This window comes from Rhopalosiphum maidis, chromosome 2 (assembly GCF_003676215.2).
Source record: "Rhopalosiphum maidis isolate BTI-1 chromosome 2, ASM367621v3, whole genome shotgun sequence".
NCBI lineage: Eukaryota > Metazoa > Arthropoda > Insecta > Hemiptera > Aphididae > Rhopalosiphum > Rhopalosiphum maidis.
In genome coordinates this window covers 45,172,239-45,196,636 of record NC_040878.1, presented here as the reverse complement: position 1 = coordinate 45,196,636, position 24,398 = coordinate 45,172,239, and the positions used below count along the sequence as shown (strand labels likewise).

The window sequence follows — 24,398 nt, the reverse complement described above, 5'->3', positions numbered from 1 at the left end:
TTATTTTATTATTACCTTCACCTATTTGTAAAATAAAACCACAATGCACTAAACGACATTTTATCATTGGAAACAAATAGTTATTATTTTTTAGGTCTTTTATTTAAACAACTGTAGTAAAAATATTTAGATCTGTAATTTGTATTTATTTTTTTAATTTTATTAAAATCAGTTGATATTTATCTAAAAAAAAGTATTTGTTGTTTTATTAATTAATATTTGGTAATAACGTAATAAATTATTATAAACACATAAATATAAAAAATGATAACTGTTTGGATGACCTATCCTAACTACCAGGCGTAAATAATGAAAAAAAAGAGACATAACTTTTTGGTTTTTATAATTAGATGGTAATACATAATGGTATTTAATTATATTCATGAACAATAGTTATGGTCTAAGGAGTAGGTCTAGGTACAACGTACCTGGTACATATTATTATTTTTTTGTCCATTTTGTTCAGTTGTAATATAATAATACTAATATTTAGTCTTGGGAACAAATGTAATAATTATATTTTATAATTCATATATTACATAATATTATTATGCTGTGAATTTAAATTAAATTGTATATCATATTGTAGATTGAGTGTTTTTTTTATCTATATTAGACAGCCTTATTACAATTATATATAAGTAAAACGCACATTTTAAGTGTATGTATTTTTAATGGTATCGATATAACTATCAAAGATCGTTGTCCGTTGATAATCGATGACAGTTTTAACAAGTTAAATAATAAAAATGGGGTTTTAATCAAACAGTATGCATATATGTATTTAGTAAATAAAAAATTTGGTCAATGGTTGCAATCATCTTACATGATTTATTAGTGTAAAATAAAATAGATTTATTATATTTGCCCTTGTAATAACAAAATTAAGTACCACAAATAGAGGTACCTTTAATATCGTATTAAGAAGTTCTCCTTGCAAATATTTAAACAATATTACTAATAATATTTAAATAGTAACAAAGGTGTTTCGTGTAAAAATTTTAAAGGTAAACTAAAGAGGTCTTTGTGCCATAAGAAAAATATTAAAATAAAAGTAACGGAATCATTATAAAAAGTCCGGTTACTTGTATATCTAATTAAAATTCAATCGTTTGTTCCAAAAAAAAAAAAAAATACATACTAATTTATACATTATCTTCTTGTTAGATGTATTATAATGTATATAGTATATTGTATACAATTATGGGGAGGTGTATATAAAACTATTATGATACTTTGAATCAATATCCAGCAGAAAAGCAACTAATACTCGATAACATAAGTCATTTAACTTAAAAAAATAACCTAAAATGAATGGGCATATATTTGAACATAAAATTCTTTGATATCCAATTTATTCAAACTAGGTACCTTTGAAATTATTTATTACCATGAAACATTATTATATTTTATAATAATTCAAAACTACCATACTATATAAGAAAAAAAAATATAAAAAATTAAAATCAAATACATTTCCTATTATTATTATTATATATTTACGTATTTTCCTTTTTAAGTTTTGTGTATTTTTAAAACCACCTTTCAACTCGTATATAGGTCTGGCGTAATTGAAAAATAATACCGGTATTTATGTTAATACTGGTATCAAATACTGATATTAATACCGGTACTTACGGTATTTAAAATTTTTATTCGATAACTTGGAATTTCCATTAGTATTGGTTGTCGACATTTTCAATTATTTTACTAATTTACTAATTATACTGATTGTATTATTCATATATTTGACCAAAAACAATAATATTACCTCTGATAGCCTGATAATAAGTTTTCTAAAGATTTTTAGCATCTCTGCTATATAGGGCATAAGTATAAAATAGTATATTTTATTATTAATGAAAAATACAATTAAAATACAATAATAAAACTATGGTATAAAAATTTGAATATTTATTTTCTTGATTTATAAATCTTATTTCTTTTTGTTATTATTTCGGGTTTTATGAAATCTTTAATTTACTGAGAGATTCAATATTTTTGATACTTAATTTTAAGTATCTCCTCTCTCAGTTCTAAATAATAATATAAACAATTATACGCCAATATCATAACTTATGCATTAGTCTGAAACCGGAAACATTGAATTTTTTTAATATAAATATTGATGACAATTATTTATCAATTAATAAATAATAGTCCATAAGTTGTAGATTTAACCATTGATATTAATATTTAATAACTGTGTGAATCCGCTACTTTCCTAGCAGAATTATTTTGAAAAACTCATAAAAAAATGTTTTGAAGAAATTGACAATGAGCTAAAATTTCTATCAGAAAATGATTGAGAAGTCAATGTTTATGACTATAGTGTTAATTTGGAAAACAAAGAAGAACAGAGTTGAAATATTGAAATAGATAGCACCGAAATAGATGAACTTGTGACAATGATAAATTCGTAAAATAATATTATTTATATATTGTTTTATAAACCATTCTAACTAAATAAATATTAAAATAAATAATTAATTAATTAATTCCTTATAAGTTATAAGCTTTTGGTAAATTGTACATTTATAAATGAATTGAGAAATGTTCGTAAAAATAAAACTTTAAAAAAAAAATGCCAATGTATAAGTTTAATCAAAAAATACAATACCCAAATTTCTTAAAAAATGTAAGTCTATCTTTTGACCTTAACAAATAACACCTAATAACAATAATATTAAATAATTTTCCATCATTTATTATTGGTATTATTTCCATTTCATAATAATAACTCCTTTATCTTTGTATCATTTTATTAACATAATTATCTACAACTTTTCGCGTGTACTACCTCTATAATCTATATTATTTTTTAAATAGTAGGTATACAATACTATAAGCTGATTTCTCAATAAAAAACATAATAAGTTCTAATTAATATCAATAAAGATTTTCTTTATTTGTGTCACTTTTGTTATTTTAATTTCATTACTATCCTAAAATGTACTTATATTAATTTAATTGGTTTGGATATACACAGCTTTAATGTGTATTAATATTTGCGAATCTTAATAATAATATTTTTATTTTTATATTAAGTGCACAATATCATTATAAAATGAAACGATATCTAACTATTAATGTTTTTCTTGTTATTTTTTAAATTTGTGCAACAAATTGGAGTTATCAAATGTCATTTGCTCATTTAAATTCATTATCATTAATTAGGTTCTAAAATAGTTAATTAATATAAGAAAATAAGACCTACTTCAATTAACTAGCCTGACTTTTTATAACTACCAATTTTATGTTCCCGTGATATATTTATGTATAATAAAATATAATGGTGTGATAAAATAATATTGAGGGTAATATTAATTAAGTAAGTATTACTAATTACGTTCATATTTAATAACATTATGACTAGATTTATACAGGTGGACGTTACTTATAGTGTTTCCGGACCCTTCGAGGTCATGTTAAATGAATTATACAATAAATTGCGTGTAAATACACAGATCTGTTAATATTTTAACTAGTAATTACTGTAATCAGATAATATTGGAAAAAAATATTGGAATCTAATAATTCGTGTTAATTTTTTGAAATTAGGAGCGTATGTAAATATTGATATAACTTATGGTAGGTGCTGATATTATCATTAATTTAATAATTATAGCTACTTAGATTTTTTATAAATATTTTGTTTATTATTATTAATTAGTAATTACAATGAATGAAGCTGTACACATAATATTAAATTATGATAATGATAATGAAAGATGATGATAAATTACTTACCTATAAAATACGATTATTATACGTCTTTAATACAAATATTAATTAAGTCAACAATACGATATATTTCCCTAATGTATTTAATTAGTATAATTATTATAATTTATTTTTATATATTATTACTTACATATTATAATACTTATGTTAGTATCGTATTTAAAACAAATAATTAATACAAAAAGTATATACTAATATAGAAGCCACAAGACATAATAAATTAAATTCATATTGCATAAATATGTTTTACTTATTCTATTTTTCTAACGTGTATAATAATATAAGTTATTTCACTTTTTTATTGTGTTTAAGCACATTTTAAAATTTATAAACAATATGTTCTTTATAAAATATAACTACAAACGCATGTTTAAAATAATATTTTTAATTTTTTTTTTTTTTTGTAAAATATCCGGTACCCAATTAATAAGTTTTCCTTTACTAAATTACAGTGTCGTAAATTCCGGACGTCATTGTTTAAGTTTTTTTAATTATTATAAATTGTTTAGATCATATTAAATAATAATTTAAGAAAACGATTTATTGTAATTTGTAATTTTTATTTTACTTAGAAAAAAAAGACAACGAATGATGTTGATAAAATGACACGTTTTCTAATTAAATTAAATTATTTAATAATGATAAGTGTTCCGCGTGCTTTTGGCAAACTGAAAAGTCGCGACCACAGATCTAGACGAGTATAATATTATATATTCGCAATAGTTAAGAACTCTTACCTACGCATTTCTATTACGTTTCAAATCAACTCAAAAAATCGTACTCGTCAACGATGTAATACGTTCGAAATATTTGTAAACACTTCCGGGTAATCATGCACTCCCGAACTTATACGTAGCGTTGGAAATTTAAACGGTCGTTCGACGCACATTTACACATTTACATCGACTTCTTACCGACGCCTATACCAAATACAGCACGTAATGCCTATAATAGTGTTAGACTAAAAGTCAGCGTCATCGGTTGCGTCGATTTAGCGGTGTAATAATATAATACTACAACAGACCTGTCCAAAAAAATGATTAAGCTCGTCGATCTCGTACATGCAGACAAATTCATTTAGTGAGGTCTCATCGTCGTCGCAATTAACGGTGTGGTTTTTTTTTTTTTTTTGGCGATTATACACACGTAGGTATATACTCATCGCAATTATTATAACAATAATTCGCAATGTGCAGCATAATGTCAGCCAGTTTGGCGAGGTCGACCGTATTAAAAACAATGCGACTGTAAACAACGCGTCAACATTTGGAGTAGGTGATATATAGCCGATATCACGCGTGTCTGCCGCCGTACGAACATCGTAACATATTATATAGGTATAACGACTCTCGTAATATGTTAAATAATATTATATTACACATGGGGAGCGGCGGCGGTCGGCGCGTACTACCAGTGCCCACGAGCATGTTCGTTTTATTTTTTCGATGACCTCTAAAATACACGTTAGGTATCCGACCAGTTCTCCTCCGCGGATATAGCTGACAAACACGTTCGGACTCATCGTCATCGTCGTCGTTCGCGGTTCCGACGACCCTCCGGAGTCCGGACCGCGTTTTTGCAATGAGCGCGTATAATATAATATTATGTTGTATATAATCGTGTGCGAGTTCGTGTGCACGCACGACGTCTGTCGCGAAAATCTTGTTAGTCTCGACCGCGTATACCGATTAGTTTATAATATAATAATAACAACAACAATACTACGCGTATTATAATCGCGTGTTGCAGGCCGCACGGAATTATCGAGTGTATCGATTATCACCACCACCCGATCGCCATGGAGGACATCGCGTTGGGACCGTCGGTGACCCGACCGCAGTCGAAGACCGAAGAGGTGGCCATCATGATCAGGGACGCCGTGAAGGTATACGACAAGAGCAACGTGGTGTTCAGGGGTTTGAACATGACCGTGCCAAAGGGTAAAATGTAAGTATTTTTGACGCCGAATCCAAACTAAGCCGCTAGATAGTGCACGAGTTACCGACTTGCCGTTGTCGTTTTTAACCTGAAGCGTCAGATCTATATGATAATAATGATATCCTTTTAACTGAATTATTCGAATTCGATTCTGCAGACGGTAATCTAAAAAAAAAACATTTTTCAAAGCTTCGCGTGTTTAAAAATGCCCGGCATAAGCCTACGAAGGCCAAAACAATTACAGTTTATGATTTATTATTGCGTTGCGATTTTTTTTTTTTTTTTGTGAGTAATAAGCATGTACTACTAATATTGTTTAGCAAATAAGTCCAAAAATATAACAACACGAAATACGTGCAACACGTTTGCACGAATATTCTGTAATAGTTAATAGCAGAGATATAATGTTAAACTCATATATATTATTATTAAGGACTATATAATATTTATACGTCTTAAGTTCGCGCGACAGGTCATCTTCGATGACCTTTACTTTTACTTATCTAATGACGAATACATATATTGAGATTGAAGTAAATTAAGACATTTTTGAAATAAAAATTACCTACGATGAATGTAAAAATGAATCATTATAGATATCAAATAATGTTATGTGAATTTATAGAGAAAATATGTTTGCATCAACTTGATCTTACCATTTGGACAGTTTAATTTTTTAGTTGCTATCCTTCCTGGTGTTTGTAAGGTCCACTTAAATATAGAGTTTTTTCCAAGTACAGCGCCTATTATGACTGTAAGTTATGGAATCATACTAATTATAGTAGCCAGATGTCCATTCCAATGGACTTTCATTTCTGCTCCCTTATAGCCCGATAGTTTTTTTTCCATATAATTTTATAACCTCTAAATAGATTTTCCAGGTTTGCGGACCTCTAGTTTAAGACCACTGCAATACACCATTCGTAATACCAATGAATCTATGATATTGTTATTTTACTGTGGATAGTCGTAAACACAAATCGGCGTACATGATGTTATTATAATGTATTATATGGTCTTAACTATCTACCTCTTGTGTTGGGTATAATAACTTTCGTAGGTTGCTATCATTATTATACCAGTGAATGTGTCCGAATTTAATGGCATGTAGTTTTATACACCGACAACGAGTAGGTACCTACAACCTATTTTATTAAGGATTTTTCCGATCGGTACAACATCAATCGTTTAGTAGAGCCGATAGAACGCCTCGGATATTTTTCACTTTTCCAATTATTTTCATCTCACCACAGACAATCTGATTAAATATTTGTTTTTTTTTCTCATTTCCTACTGACATTTCGATTAAACTTGCATTTGACAATATTTTTTATTGTCAATTACGATATGTACATCGTAGACATCGGTAAGATGAGCTCCATAAGACTATATTGTCCGAGATCAATATTTATTTTAAATTGAACTTTCTGATATACAACTTCAATAAAAATATATTTTGAACAATAATATTTTTTGTTTTGATAAATGATAATATAGATCTTTTTTTCAATTATTATTTTATATGTTCAGATATCCCAATATAATATTATTCAAGCCTAGTAATAATATTGTAATAATAATCTAACAAAAAAAGAACCTTTTTTACAGTTACTTGAAGGAAAACTTATGGATAACCTTGTATTGGGTTGTTTAACCTTAGGTATAAATTACAAAAATTTTATGAATTTTCAACTTAAAAATTCTTTATAAATTTTCGCGATTTTGATATATTTTGTAAAATTTAAATGCTTATCAACAAAAATTGTGACTAACGATTTTTGATTTTTTTTTTTTTTTACTACGATAAGCACAACTTGTAATAAACCTTGTATTCAATTTTAAAGATTTTTTTGGAAAGCCAAATTATTTTAACGGCAATTAAAAAAAAAAAACTTAGAAAAATAAAAAATTTAAATTGTCTATAAATAGCTTAAAACAATTTAACATATTTTGAAAATGTAATCGTTAATAGAAAATTCTAACATAAACATTTGATGAAAATTTCAAGTATTTACAAGGATTCGTTTTCGAGTTACAGCACAATAAAAAATCGATTTTGTCAAAAAGTGATTATCCGTAAAAATTCCCGTTTTTCCTAATTTTAGGGTTTTTCCTAATGCTTTTGAAAACTACTTTTGACCCCCCAAAGTATTAACTAGATGAATTTTATTGTTCAAAGAGGAACTGAAGTCAAAAATCAAAGAATTATTACTACTCCAAAACGTGATGAAAGAGATAAAAAAAAACATACATCATTGTAAAATCAATACATTCCTCACTTCGTTCAGAATCTAAAACATTTTGTGATTTATGTAAATTGATTTAAACTAATAAAAAGTATATGACTCTTGCATTTCGTTAACTTAATTATTTGAATTGTACACAATGCTTCACTTTTTACATGAAATATTTTTATAACTTATAATTTACCTACAGGTACTCATTTATTTATTTTTATCTTAGCGAAATATATTTATAAATTAATTTATTAAAATAACACCTAAGGAGGAAAAAATGCAATAATAATATAATAATGCGTCATACAATTGGACAGTGTTGGGAAAGTTTCTTTTTAAATGGGTCTCGTTCCGTTCCTCGTTCAGTTCCTAATATATGAACTCGTTCCAGATCCCCGTTCCTTATTCAAAGAAGGAACTCACTCCAAATTCAGTTAAAAAAATATTTTTTAAAATTTCAAGAAGAACTGTGATTTTCGTTCACGTTCCTCAATATAAAGAATTCTATAATATTCTTTTCCCATTATTTTTTAAGGAAATAGTTCCAAGCTTCGTTCCTACAAAAAGAACTCGTTCCAGGAATCCGTTCCTTTTGGAACGAGTACCTTTCCAACACTGCAATTGGAATACATAGTTAAACATGATGTTTAAAACGTATTGTTTCAAAACTTAATTCAGAGGTAATAAAGTACAATAATATATTATTTAGTATTTAAAAATGCACTTTATATATGGCTAATATAATATAATATATTTATATATTGTTCTTTATCATTGAAACTACTATAATAAAAATCAAACATAAGTAAAGAGTTATAAAGCAGTTTACTGTTAAGTAATGAATATTATTTTTTTGCTAAGAAGTTATACAAAATAAAGTGGGTGTTCTTAAATTAATCGATTTACCACAAAGTTATATATTATTTAAAATTTTTAGACAATATATTTTACCTTTCTATAAATTATCAACCCGTATTATTGCTCATAAAATAATAAATAGACGTATCAATGTCACTAAGTTGTATATCGGTGGAATAGTTTGTCTTATTTAACTTAAAATAAATCGTTTCAAAAACCTGTTTTGTAAGATTATATTTATTGATACGCTATAAAGTGGAAACGGAAGTATCAAATAATAAATGAATTTTTTAAAATAAACATAATTTAAGTTAAACATAATATTTTAACATACAATATATAATTAAAATATCCACAGGTATGGCATAAGAAACATAGGGTATAATATATGAGTTGATCGAGAAAAACTAGGTTTTTTTTGATCCGATGGAGTCTATCGATTCGATAGACGGCTTCACAAGTAATATTTTTTGTAAGAATATCCGAACATCTCAGATCAAAACTGATAAAAAAAAAGCCACCACTAACACACCATCAATTCAATTATGTCATGTGTTATTAATTAGTATATAATGCATACCTAAGTATTTAAACAACTGGAGTAATTTATCGTACGTAGTCGGCAACGTTAACGCAAAATGTAATAACAATAAATGCCTATGCGATTATTCACATTAACACAATAATGTATTAATATATTCAAGTTCGTATACGTCGATCAGCTGTTCAGCTGTCGGTGTGTGCGTATTTGTTGAAAACGAATTACTGCCGGCGTTGGTCAGTGTAGTCGAACACGGTCGTGTCGCAGGAAACACGTGTGCGGCTACTTAACAGTATTAAAAAAAGATAGAATAATTATCGAGTTAAAAAAAGTAATAATAGAACATACAATTAAAAACACGTATTGTTAAAGTAGAATTTCTCACAATTTCTGCAACAAGCGTAACAATATATTGCGTTTCAATATTAATTTCCACTCGTCATTACGCGTGTATTAGATACGTTTAGTTTTCAGTGTTCGCGGGGAATGAACAATGATATTATTGTTAGTACCTACTATTAAATGATTACAGTTAAACACACGTAATAAATGTGCATGTAAAAATTAAGACAACCTGAAAATAAAATCAATTTGTCGCAATTAATACATCATATATAAAAACAATAATACATACATTATAAATTAAATTGAGATCGTGGAACAAAAAAAGTATCTAGATAATTGATGTCAGATAGCTATTTTATTTGAGTATACATATAGAAATAGAAAAAAAAAATACTGACTGCTATTTAGATAAATTAATGTAATCTAGATTATGCGCAACACTGCTATTAAACTGTATTCGTATCAACACGGTACAAAACAGTAGGTAGGCGCACGAGTGCCACTGAACACGTGGGAAAAAGTAATAAAAATCGTATACTGTCGTACCTATCGTTGTATATTATATAGCACCTGAATATAGGTTAGCGCGACCATGTATAAATTGTATAGAAAGTATTCGGAAAAGTTAACGAACGGCAAATGGAGTTTTCGATGGCCGGATGGCTGGCGGGTATATACCAATTTTCCGTGTCACCGTAAAATCATCCCCACGCGCAGCGGAGCAAAGTGAATTTCCTCAGATGTAAAAACATCATTCGATTTTTCTGCATTATAATATTATATATAATAATTACATTTCGTCCTTAATAGTCGCATCCTCTAAAAACCAATTTTCTTCCGGTTAATGGGTATTTTATTATCATTATATGTATATATACACATATACTAAAACAGTATACACTAAATCTTAAAACTTTTTACTTTATTATTTATACCGTATAACGTGGACACCAATTTATGTATGTATAAATATAATCTATACTTATACTATTAAGTAATTCGTAAAATTAATATTCAATTCATTTTTAACCCATTTTTTAAAATTATCTAAATTATTTGAGATAATTATAATACCAAATCTTTGCTCAATTCAATCACTATTTTTTTATAAAAATTTTATATAAATATATATTTTTTTTTTATTAGCAACATATATTATTAATGTTATGGATCAAATTAATTTATTAAATAACAAACATTAAAGAACAGACAAACAATTGCTCTAGTTATACATTTGAAATTGATTTTAATTAATGAATTATATTCAACATCTAGTGGTACTAGCGTATTGTGTATACATTTTATTTTCTAGTTAAAAAATATATTGAATTAAAATTAATGTACTGATTCAAAAAAAAAGTTGTAAATAAAAAAACAAATACAAATATGTTCTATGAAGAATAAAAACATAAAAAATGATATTATGGTATAAGTTTAAAATACAAGGGAGTATAACAAAATGAATACTTAAACAATAATTACTAATTTTATTAAAAAATAAAAATAAAAAGCCAAGAAATTATGTAGTTCGGTATAATGGTAGAATCACACTGTTTAAAGTTACAAAATGTGGAAAGTAAATATGATATATTATTTTTAAAACACTAGCTGTGCTGGATGTTGTTTTAATTTAAAAATAATGGCAATTATATAAAAAATTAAATAATTTGAATTTCAAGTGAAATTTCAATTAAAATATTTAAAAAAATACATATAGTGTACATAATATGTTATACTTTATACACGGATTAGTAAAGAAATATAAAAATACAGATATGACTTTAAAAAATATAATGATTTTTTTTTTCATGACATGTAAGACAATTATTATACTATAAAAAGTATATATTATATACAAATAGATTTTTTATGTACCTAATAAAAAAAATTGAAGATTGTAAATATTATGATAATAATATATTTCCGATACCAAATTTGTAATATTATATTTCTTCATTTCAGGTTAATTTAACACATATATTTAATTAAATGCTATTACTAGGCATTGAAAAATAAATCCAGTAAATTAAATTTTATTTATACTCCGAATGACAAGTACTTTCACGTGACCGTCAGGATACTACCTATTAAATTCCGGTTTTGTTCATTTCCTGTTATTGTAAGAACAGTAAAAAAATATACGGATATGTAGATGTTTGGCCTAGCTTATTCCTTATAACTGAACGGTTTTAATTTATTTGATAAAATAAATACATAATACAATTTTCAACTAGTAATGTGACATGTATCATTTTGAAGTAAATACACATTAGGTTTATCAAAATAAAGTTACAATATCCATTACGTTAATATAATAATATTAGGTATCAAAGTTCCAGACATTGAAACGTTATGGATTAAATTATTTGTTAAAGAATTGTATTTTATAACTGATTTAATTCAACTATGTTTAAAAGCCATGTTATTTTAGTTTTTTTTTTTAAATATAGCAAATGTTTTTGTTAGACTTTTTAAGATTAAGTATAGTATATATTATTATTCAAGAAATTGTATCTTATATTTATTAATTTTAAAATTACGTTGTCTAAATTTAATCGTATGTACAAGGTAATAGATATCAAACATTTAAAATATATATTGCAAATTTAGTATGAATTGACTTCATGACCTAAAAAAAAAGAATAAAAAGAATATAAATATTAAAGATGAAATAATAGTATTACCTATTTAACTCAATAATACACTTATTGGTATACATAAATAAATTATGTTGACTACAATGAATTATGGATCATCATCATACGACTTTTATAAACTAATAATATTTCTATGCTCTCCAACCCATAGTTACAGTTAAAATAAATGTATTTAATAAATAGTTAAAAAAAACCTTAATAGACTTCAACTCAAAATATTTTATACTTTTAAAGCAAATTTAATCAAATTATGGTTTTTATAATTTTTAAATATTATATTAAAAATTTTTAAGAATTTTTTTTAAAAATACTTACTTTTTTACTAAATTGTTTTATGACATTGAAAAAGGTGTCCTATGATAATATAAACAACTTTTTTTTTCAAATTCAAACTTCTGTATTTTATTATAAATAATTAAGGTAATGGTTGTCTTAAATATGTTGATGTACTTGATGTAGGTTTCTACATAAATATGAATCCGTTCAATTTGTATAATACCTTATTTGTAAAAAATGTCTGAGGATAATATTCAAATAAAATATTACATATTATATTTTATATTTTATATTATACCACTATTATTTATTAAGGATGCTAATACCTAAATAAAATTTAATATATGAACAAATTGATTAAATTAAGCAGATTGCTCACCACGTAAATTTCCAATTAAATATAGTTTACTACTCAGCACATTGTATACCTACAATTATAGGAAAATGCATATTAATTAATGTGACAGATAAACATTATTGATGATTAAATTTTAAGTACTTTATAGAATATATAAGTACATGATATGAAGTTATTAATAAAATAATAAATAATTTAGAATATGAATGGTGTTATATTGATACTACTTTTTCGAATATCAATTTATGTACATCATAATTTTTTTTTTTTTAAAGTAATTTATTTAACAGTAAAAAATAGTGGATTTTATTCGAAAAAAAGATATTTGTGTCACTGTAGACACTTCTTAAATGATAAAAAAAAATATAAGTATTTGAAAATATGGCTTTACTTAAAAATTCTAATAATCGGAATTTGAATCAATCTATTATTAAAGGATAAAAAAAGAGGCATATTGGTGAATCACACTGTATAAATATTAATTCGGTATGTAACTATATATAAGTGCATACCACTCTTTCCCCTATCAATAGTAAACATATACTTTTCCTACTCAGGAGAGGACTCTGTCGGTTAAGCGATCTAACCAATCTTGTCACTTAGAAGTTAGAGTATTAGAATTCTATACACGGACGAACACGAAGATTTGAAAAACCCATTTAATATATCTAAGGAATATACGCAAAAATCCCTAGAAAAAATGTATTTTCAAATAGAAATATAATCAAGTAACCGCTCTTTATCTAAACTCTGCACTAGAAATGGAACTTTAAATTCCATACAAGCTCAAATTATGTAACATTATGAAATGAAATTTAATTCGCATACATAATATTATACACTTTATCTAGAAACATGTTATAAATAAATAAGTAGTAAATTTCATACAAAGTGGTATGGTTTTTGGTTAGATTAATGCTTAATAACATACCACAACTTATAAATTTTCATAGTGATTACACATAATAGCATTAATACATTATGCACATACAGTGTAATTTGTAATCATATTATTATTTTTTAATATAATTAGTAAGTTGCATGTTGCTAAAATATATGATTTTTTAATTAAAAAAAATTCAATAAGAAATGTAATAGTTTTTGCAAATGTTTTAATATTTATAATTCTTTTAAGCAATTATGTACTTGTGCAATATAAAACAAATATTATGTGTATAAATGTGCATTAAAATTACCAAAACTGTGTATTAAAAAAATAAACGGTTTCTAATTACATTGCGAGTATTATTTAAAATGCAATAAAAAAACTGGAATTAATGTGGGAATTTTTTTTTTTATTATATAATTTTGAGTAAGTACGAAGTTTAAATTTAGGTATTAAATATATGTTTTCAACAAAATTAAAGACAATTACATTTTATATTAAATTTGCAGTTGATAAAAATGATCTATGATTATGTTAATAATATTAAGTTTGATAAATGATTTAAAAAAATAATTTTTAATTTATATTTACATAATTATAATTAAATGCAAGTGATGATTAAGGTAATAACCCAATGCTGTTTTACGCCTACGTGTTATGTTATATTTTATTTTGTTTAAAACTCGAGTTAATTACTCGCGTATACATTATACATATATACTCGTATTATATAATTTTAATATTTGTTAATGTTTGAATTTTAAATATTCTTATTTCTCATAATATTAAAATGTGTCATTATTTAATTAATAAACCATTCTTCCAGAAGTTTTGTTATCAAAATAAGGGTTGGTGTATGATTTTCATATTACTGTCATATTGTTGTTGTTATAATTTTAAAATACTTTTAACTAATCAATTATTCTATCCAAGAGTAGATTTAAAGTTGAAATAAATAAAAAATGTGTACATTTTTTTTTCTGTTTAAATAAAGACGATAACGTGTATTATAGTTATACATATATGTATGTACAAAAAAATACAATATATTTTACATTTTTGCGTTATTTTCAGTTATGGACTTTTGGGACCTAGCGGATGTGGTAAAACAACGCTTTTAAGTTGCATTGTCGGTAGAAGCGAACTGGATTCTGGTGAAATAATGGTAAAAGCGCTTAAAAGAGAAGATATCGGATATATGCCACAAGTAAGAAATTTAGTTCATTATTTTTTGAAATCATATCCAATGGGTGATAAAAAAGAAAATAGATATATTATCACGAGGACCGTATATATGTATGGCTATTGTTAAAGCGGATATTGTTGGGTACCCATAAATGTCTAACGGGTCAGTTTTATGTTTATCATTGAAAATTCAAGTATAACATTAGGGATCAAAAACCCACAGAATTATTGTTGGTCCCGATTATATATATATATATATATATATTCGGTGTGAATAAATGTTCTAGAATTCTAGATAGTGGACATAAGCATAATACCGTTTTTGTATAGAATATAATATTTCCCATATTTAATTTTTTTTTTTAAATTTTTATTAGATATTATATAATACATTTTTTCTTAAGTCGATCTTCTTTACCTTAATTTAATTTTTTTTTTCTAAGGACCTCAATTTAACACAATTATATGTTTGAATTATAGTCATGAATTTGCCTGTTACTTTATATCACGTAGATTTATTCAGAATAGAAAATCAGATTAGGCGAAAATTAATGTCTGTAAGACGATTCCGGAGCAATAATTGTGCTCAAGTTAAGCTATTGTTTAGTAACTTCGATCTGGTTTTCTCATATAATATGACGTGCACAACTGAATACTATCCCTATCTATTCAACTAGATATTCAATTTTAGTTCATTTAACAGAATAAATGTAAACAACTTCGATAAATGTATGCAGATTTTATATATTGTGTCTAAATGTTTATATTGAAATAATACACTGACGTTAAATTATTTGCATGTACTTTGCCACAGCCAAAAAGATAACGGTTACTGTATTTATTTCTTTGAGAATATATGTAATATATTTTATACGTTAAACCTATTAATCTTGTGGACATTTTTGTTATTTCAGGATTTAAATTTACACGAACATTTAACAATATCACAAACTTATAAGTTCTATGGTGGTATGCTTAACATGAATAAAGATGAAATCGCAAAAAGAACCAAAGAATTAGCGTTACTATTGGAACTTCCATCTGATAATAGATTAGTTGAAACACTTAGGTAAATATTATCATTAAAAACTTTAATTTTATTGAATAAAATAACCCAGTACCGAAATGTATTTTAGAATTTTTTTTCTATAATAATACGAAGAAGAAAATACCAATTTGCATCACATTTTTATATTGCTAAGTTTTATTCACTTATAATAAAATATTTTTTAAAATGGTATAATATAATTTTATTGGTAATGATTGGTAATTTCTAAAAATGTCCTGTTTCAAAATAAAATGCTACAATCAAAAATATAATATTATCTACAAGGTGATTTATTTAATGCAAGGCTTCATTATTTAAAAGAATATTGTCTTTTTGAGGATATTTCTTTTAAGAAATAAAAATACTTTTTCTTTAAAAAATATATATATTCTTCTGTATTTATTGTTCATAATTTTTTTAACTTTTCAATATTCCAAAGCAAAATTTAACTTTTATTTCTTTGATTCATAAAAATCAAATTTAAAACAATTAGTTTATATTATGCCATTTATATCAAAAGTATTTAAAGCTGATATTAATAGAGAAGTGAACAATAATTGTATGTGGTATATTTACTCAACAAAACGTATGAAGCTTAAATACTTATCTTGCTTGTAAACTACTCATATAAAATTGTTTTGTATAATTAAGTAAGTAATTTAAAAAATATTCTGCTTAGAAATAATGAATTAAAAATACATAACCTCATTAAAAAAAAAATAGTTTAAAAATAATAACGATAAAAAAGGGAAGCATGTATTTACTTTTTACTAAAATGTTGTTTTTTTTACGATAATATTTTAAATATGTTCAAATTTATTTGTTAACACATTTATAGTTTTAGATACTTTTAGTGTCTTACGTTATGTAGATTGTCTAATAGCTATTGTGATTTTTCTAAATACTATAATATTTTTATCAAAAAACATTTATTTTTATTTTTTTTTTGTTCTTTTTAGTAATGTTTAATCAATTTCTACAATAGTTTTTAGTTAATTTTTTATTGTTATAAAAAGGTTTAACTAAAAAAAAACCAATTTGTTATTTTTAAAAGTCATGAAAAATCTCAAAGAATTGACTAATTATATGTACTTATTTTAAAAAGGTATCATTTTGAGTACTATCAGAAATGCAGTTATGTCATTTCATTTAAATCGTTCTAGTATTCATATACTTATTTTCAGTCCTTGATCTTTCAAAATAAAATACAATAATCTAATTTGGGAAATATTTTACATTTCAAACCATTCAATTAAAATAATTATCAACAAATATAAATGTTTAATTTTAATATGTATTATTTATGACAAAATAATATTATAATTATTTCACTCTGATATTGGAATGGTATATATAAACAATAAGTATAGTTTAATAAATTACGAGTCAGTAATGTGTACCTGAGTGCCTCTAGGTTAATTGTATAGTAATATTATGAATGTCATAATAGAATAAATTATAATCGTTTTTTTTTTTTTTTTTTTTTAAGCGGTGGACAACAAAGAAGAGTGTCATTAGGAGTTGCTCTTTTGCATAATCCAAATATTTTAATATTAGATGAACCTACGGTCGGATTAGATCCAGTTCTAAGTCATAGGTATACTCACTATACAATAATATAATTGGTATTTTAGAATCTAAAATCTAAAATTTAGATGATTTATAAATAAATCTAAACGTGAAATTTACAGTATTTGGAACCATTTGGTGTCCTTTGCTGAGGAAGGTAAAACGATAATCATCACGACACATTACATCGAAGAAGCCAGACAAGCTCATACAGTGAGTCTATACAATAATATAGTTTATTAGTTATTCGATAATAATAATAATTTAATACATTGTTTTTAATATTAGATTGGAATGATGAGAGGGGGCATTTTATTGGCTGAAGATTCACCTGAAACTTTAATAGCGCGATGTAATACAGCTACTTTAGAAGAAGCCTTTTTGTCACTAAGTTATAAACAAGAAACATCTTCCAATACTCAGGTGCCTTTAATTGTATATACGTATATACATACATTACTTATCATATAATAAATAGGAAACGGCTAATTCGTATTTTGGTTGTTGGCTTTCAGGTTGATGATTCATACAAAAAGTTATCTTCCAAAAAATCCAATACAAAATTAAAATTCGATGACGGGTTCTTCCGATTAAATCGAATGAATTGTCTCTTGTACAAAAATGTATCGTTGCTTTGGCAGCAAAAGTCGTAAGTAAAAATGCAACGAATAAAAAAAATGTTTTTCTTTTTTAATGAAAACTATAATATAATAAAACATTATGCTGTACTTATACATTTCTAAATACATTTATGTAATAAAATTAATAAAAATTAAAAATCGCATTATTCTCTATGTTTTTGAATATCTATAAAAAGTATTAGAAATAGGTTTCATTTAATATGCACAATATAAGAAATAATTGTAAATCGTTATAATACTTTAACGGGAGAATATTATTATATCAAAATATTTATTTGTTTTATATTAATTATTTAAAAAGATAAACATGTATTTATTTTAATTTTAGGTTTTTAGTTTTCCTGTTTCTTCTGCCTTTAGTGCAAACTTATTTTTTTAACCTTGCAATTGGTCATGATCCGAAAGGGCTGTATATTGCGGTCGTAAATGAAGAAATACAGCATAGACAATCAGGGGAATGTAAGCCCGAATATTACAAAGGATGTTTCCTCGATAATCCTCAAGATGTAATAATGAGTTGTGCATATGTCGAACAAATGAAAACTAAATCAATGAATATTGTAAGTATATCGAACTAACAAAGTAAAAACTTGAAAAATTGTTCATTTTAGCTAGATTAAGGTTTTTATTTTTTATTTTTGTTTACTTACCTAAGTGTACAAATGCATAATTATTTTATTATTTTTACAAATTAAGGTATTAAAAGGATTTAAAAACTGCAATATTTTCTAGTTTCAAAGCATTTTACACACTCGTATGTATATAATATAAACTATACGTATTTATATGAATACATATAAAAATGGGTCATTCCAATTTTAAATTATAAAAATTCTAAGGATTAAATGTTAGGTAAGTACAATAATTGAGCAGGAACTTAATATCATAATCCTAACCGTTTTTGTTACGTATACAAATTTGAATGACCCGGGTGTGTGTAATAAATGTATAATATTCTTTGATAAACTAAAAATATGCTTATAGTTGACAAGGTATATATTAAATTCCATTACTTTGTGATGTGCATAATAAATAGAATGGAATGATATAAAAATATTTGCAACAAATATTCTGGTTTTTTTTTCATTTCTTTTAAATTATATTTGGTTAACAACGTTAAGCCATGTGTGGTCTCAATGGAATTCATGCAAGGAACTACCATTTTCTTCCAATTTCTATAACTTTATTCTGAAATTTACAATATATATATATATATATATAAGATTTGTTTTCTTATATAGTTACAACATAACATTTGAATTGCTGATTTTTGATTTTCAAAATCATAAAAAAACAATTCAATAGCTATAAAAAATATATCAATATGTTGAGTATACATACTCAACACTTGCTCAATAATAATAATAATAATAATATAATGTAAATATTATATATTATTTAAAAATTTTTCATTCAATTGTAATGTAATTTTTTGGTTTTAAATCGGAAAAAGTATATTAAAAATCAAATTATCAATCAATAGAAAATAAAAAAATATGCAATTATTTTCATTTTTTTTTTATATTTATTATTATTTATATATATTTTTTCATTATTATTAATTCAATGGTATTCCAGTATATAAATGTATTATGTAAACAAAACCAAAATAAAGCAATTTCTTTGTATGCAATTTATCATTTTTTTTTCTTTTCAGTTACATTATAACGATGTCGATACTGCTCTTAAAGCTGTAAAGAGGAATGATGCTTGGGGTTTATTATATTTCCCTACTAATTATACAACATCTATGGCTGTACGTTTCGTAAACGCCTCTAGGACTTCAGACTTAGACGTAGAACTAAGTACAGTACAGGCTTGGATAGACTTGTCTGGTAAGTGATTGAAAGTTTCCATGTTAAAAGCACATTACCAAAAATAAAGTTTAAAATACATAAAACTTAAATTAGAAATTGGGAGTAATAACTATATTTTAGTAACAAGCAAATACTTTTAAAATTAAAAATATTTGACACTAATAGGTATTCAAAAATAATACATTAAAATTTTTAAATATTTTGAAAAGCACGAATATAATTTAATTTTAGAGGCTCTTAAAATGAATAATAAAATTCAACTAAAATACATTAAAAAGTAGATACAAAACCAATTCATATTTCGGGAAAATTTTTAACGTTTATTCATGTGTTTTGTTTTAATCGTAGATCAATACATTGGAAATATGGTCAAAGCAAATGTTATTTTTGGTATGCAAGAGTACTTGGGTGTAGCATTGACTAAATGTAATGTTAGTACTAAAATTGGAAACACTCCTATAACGGTTTGTATATTTATAATAATATTCACGAAAAAAAAAAAAAAACAATAAAAATTTAATAATTAATGTATTTGTATTATTATAGTTTAAAGAACCAGTATATGGCTCGATAAATACAACTTTCATCCATTATGCTTCGGCAGCCATACTGTGTCTGTAAGTATATTAATATTATTATAAATACAATATTAAGGAATAATAATAATGCTTAAATTACATATAATATTTAAACTTGAAAATTTTAGTTTTGTTCTAAGATAACACATAAAAACAAAAGGATATAATTTTCGTACCTACTTTAATTGTCTTATTTTTGATAATGCAATTTTAATTAAATTAAATATTATCGTTCAGTCTTGAAAACATCGGAACAAAGGAAAATTTCCAAAGAGTCTGGTATTAAAATCTGTTAATACGAAAGTTCGGAACAACTTAAATAGATTATGAGAATATATAAAAGAATGAGAAGGTTGGAATTCTTCTGTTGAAAATCTCATTGCGTAAGGCACATACGATGTGAAAATTGTATTTATCAGTTAAACATTTTCTAAATGTTGTAGACATAATATTTTTCTTCAATAACTAGAAAAAATAGTTATAGGTTCTTACAATATCACAGATTATGCTATTTAACAACCTTTTAAAGTTGCGTGCTAAACACAATTTAATAGTTAATACGCTTATAGTTAATTTAAATAGCACGATATATATAATATTTATTAATAATACCTAATTAAATTTTAATTTATAAAAATCAAATATATTTGTTTTCAATTTAGTTCATATATTATGAATATTATTATATTATATATTATGATAATGTGTATATTTTAATGACATGTAGATTAATTATTCATAAATATTATTTTGTTTGTATTTATTAATAATATCAAATCGTACGGTTGAAATAAAATAAAATCCAACAATATTTAAATTTAAAAAATAGTATTTCTTATCTAGTTAGTAAAGATTTATCAAATTTTTAAATAACAAAAATAATATATTTACATGCATATAATATAATATGGAGTTGTATTATTTTTAAAATACATATTATGAAAGCTTTATGAAAAATTAGAATATTTTCTTTTACTTTAGAGACTTAATGGTATTTAAAAATAGTCAATTAAAAAATAAAATTTTTAGTCTCTGTTTAAATTTGAGATTTTGAAATAAAAATTATTTGTAGTTTGATATGTGTTGATAACACCATCACTTTTAGTATTTTTTTTTGTTATGTAAATGCATAAAAATCTATGTATTCGTCAAAAAACAACCATAAACGAGTCAAAAATACACGATATTTTTTTATGTAGATTTCTGTAGTTATTCGAATATATCAACTTTGGTTTTTGATCGTTTGTCTTGTGCCGTTAACTTTCACTGTACTGCAGTATAAATGGCCTTGCGTTACTTTTATTTACATAAACAGTAGTTTTGCTCTTATCGGTTCATGACACTTTGTATTTATTTTACCAACTTTAAATCACAAAATCTAACTGAGTAAAACTGACATTCATATATTGTTTTTGGTTTGTCATTAGTGATTGACGCATAAGGCAAATGCAAATAGGTGGCTGTATACTCGTCTTCTGTTGGAAAATTGATGAAAAGTCGTTCGCAGGTGGCAAAGAGAAAGAGGGAAGAGGGATTATAGAGTAAGTGGGTAAAATCGAGTAATCAGAAAGGAAAGGGTAATAATATAGCAGCGAGTCACGAGTGGCGGAAATATGTTGACGGAAAATACACAACATCCTATTAAACGTTATTTTAACACAATATAATATACGAGCACATAGCGCTTGTGACTTTAGATGTCTTCAAAATAATAATATCGCTTCTCTTGTACACGCGTTCCGTTTCGTGTAATGGAGTATTCTGGTGAGGAGGGATGAGTGCATTATTGTTATTCTGAAATGGTATAATGACTATTTTGTTTGTACATGGCAACGAGATAAAGTGTCATATGTATTGTGATACAAATGATTAAACTTTGGATACGATTTGTTTCGACAGGTGTTGTTACTATTTGCCGGTACTGTTGACAGCGGGTTTGATTTTAACGGAGAAAAAAGAGGGCATGATGGAAAGGATGATGGTTTCTGGTGAGTATATCTTTATCATACATATATTTTTAAATTACAAATTCAATATGCGAATGTAATATTTTTTTGCCCGTATATTTCCCCACGGGGCTAGTGTGGTTACGCATGTCGATATTGGGAAACATCCAATTATAATCCCGAATCGTAAACATGCTCTTTTGCAGGTAAACAATATAAAACAATATAAATAATAAATAGCGGAATCGGGACGGACCATAAAAAACCCCCCTGAAATGAAAATCAAATAAACGCTATAATTACTGTCCGTTCATCACACCTTAGGGCTTAGATAATGATTGTCAAACCATTAAAATATAATTGACCATGTTTGTTGCAGGTATTAAATTCACCGAAGTTTTAGTGTCTACAGTCATAATGCAAATGATAATACACGTTGTACAAACGGCCATATCCATGTATGTGATGTACATATACTTTGACAATCCTTATTTGGGAGATCATTTTCCCACGGTACTTATACTCATACTCCTAGGAGTGGAAGGAATGATTTTCGGTAAGTTGTCAAATTAAAATCACCGTTAACTTAAACAGTTGTAGTTATTATGACACACGGTCCATCAATTAAAATGTACTGTGTTTCTCTAACGTTCGATCTAGCTATTAACTTATTAACTATTTATTATTGTTGATGATCACAAGTATAAATATAAATATGTAATTTGTTTTCGGAACTTACTATACAGTCGCGATATAATCGATTGTAAAAACGTTTGTTGAATTATACAGGTTTCTTAATTGGTGCCATATGCAAAGATTTCATATTCGCTACGTACCTAGGCACTGGCAGTAACTTGATGATGTCTTTCACTTGCGGTAAGGTTTTTTAACAATAATCATCAATAATTTAATATGTACTTACATATCTGACTTTTTTATAATGAAATAATTGAAAAAAATATTAACCCAATATGCAAATTCTGCATTATTTACTTGATTGTACTATATTAAAATAGTTAAATTAAAAAATATTAATCTATTGGCATTATTTGTAAATAGGATTGATTTGGCCTTTGGAAGGTGCACATTTTTTGCTGAAATCAACTGGTCCTCTGTTTCCATTGACCGCACCGGTCAGGGCTTTGCTGGCCGTAACCGCTAAAGGCTGGTCCTTTGACTCCGAGCCTGTATACATGGGACTGTTGTCCATATTTGGATGGTCAACTATTATGATCATAGCCATATTCATCACTAGCAGAATAAACAAAGATCTATGGATCTTGAGAAAATAATATGAGAATACGAATTGGTCGTATCTATTATGTATATTTCAATAAACATATTATTTGTCATAATTGTATACAGACAGACAACGGCTAGTTTATATGACACCAATGCTCTACTTACAACCAACCTGAATATAAAATGAATTATTTATTTTTTAATTTTGATAGCAAAGCAAGTTAATTAATTTGTATTATTGAATACATTCTACCCTATGGTACTATTTTAGTATCGTGTAATTATGGCAGACTTCATAGATATTTGGAATGATACTCTTAATCATAATAATTTAAATTTTAGTTTATCCAAACATCTGTGATTTCTAATGAAACTTCGTGTAAATTAAAATTTTGAGTAAAAAATAAAAATTGTAACTCTTAAATATTGAAAATATTTGAGTGACTTACTTTTATAAATATTTATTATTGTTATTATAACTTATTGTATTTATTTATTTTATTAAATATAAAGTGTAAATTATTGATTCCAT

The 24,398-nt window shown here is 25.4% G+C and overlaps 1 protein-coding gene across 2 annotated transcripts in view; it reads left to right on the top strand.

Annotated features, from left to right (window-relative positions):
- Positions 1-24,398, top strand: part of LOC113553746 (ABC transporter G family member 23-like) — a 27,018-nt gene extending 2,620 nt beyond the window's left edge. Inside the window, exons 2-16 of one of the 2 annotated variants that reach the window (XM_026957247.1) lie at positions 5,494-5,691; positions 14,915-15,047; positions 15,940-16,094; positions 17,563-17,670; positions 17,765-17,855; positions 17,931-18,065; positions 18,158-18,291; positions 18,612-18,843; positions 19,941-20,118; positions 20,449-20,564; positions 20,647-20,717; positions 22,578-22,666; positions 23,004-23,180; positions 23,414-23,500; positions 23,684-23,916. In XM_026957247.1, coding sequence (XP_026813048.1) covers positions 5,543-5,691; positions 14,915-15,047; positions 15,940-16,094; positions 17,563-17,670; positions 17,765-17,855; positions 17,931-18,065; positions 18,158-18,291; positions 18,612-18,843; positions 19,941-20,118; positions 20,449-20,564; positions 20,647-20,717; positions 22,578-22,666; positions 23,004-23,180; positions 23,414-23,500; positions 23,684-23,916 — 2,088 coding nt within the window. In that variant the 5' untranslated portion in view covers positions 5,494-5,542. Of the gene's footprint in view, positions 1-5,493; positions 5,692-14,914; positions 15,048-15,939; positions 16,095-17,562; positions 17,671-17,764; positions 17,856-17,930; positions 18,066-18,157; positions 18,292-18,611; positions 18,844-19,940; positions 20,119-20,448; positions 20,565-20,646; positions 20,718-22,577; positions 22,667-23,003; positions 23,181-23,413; positions 23,501-23,683 lie in introns of those variants that run through there. The other variant, XM_026957248.1, reaches the window with a different exon arrangement.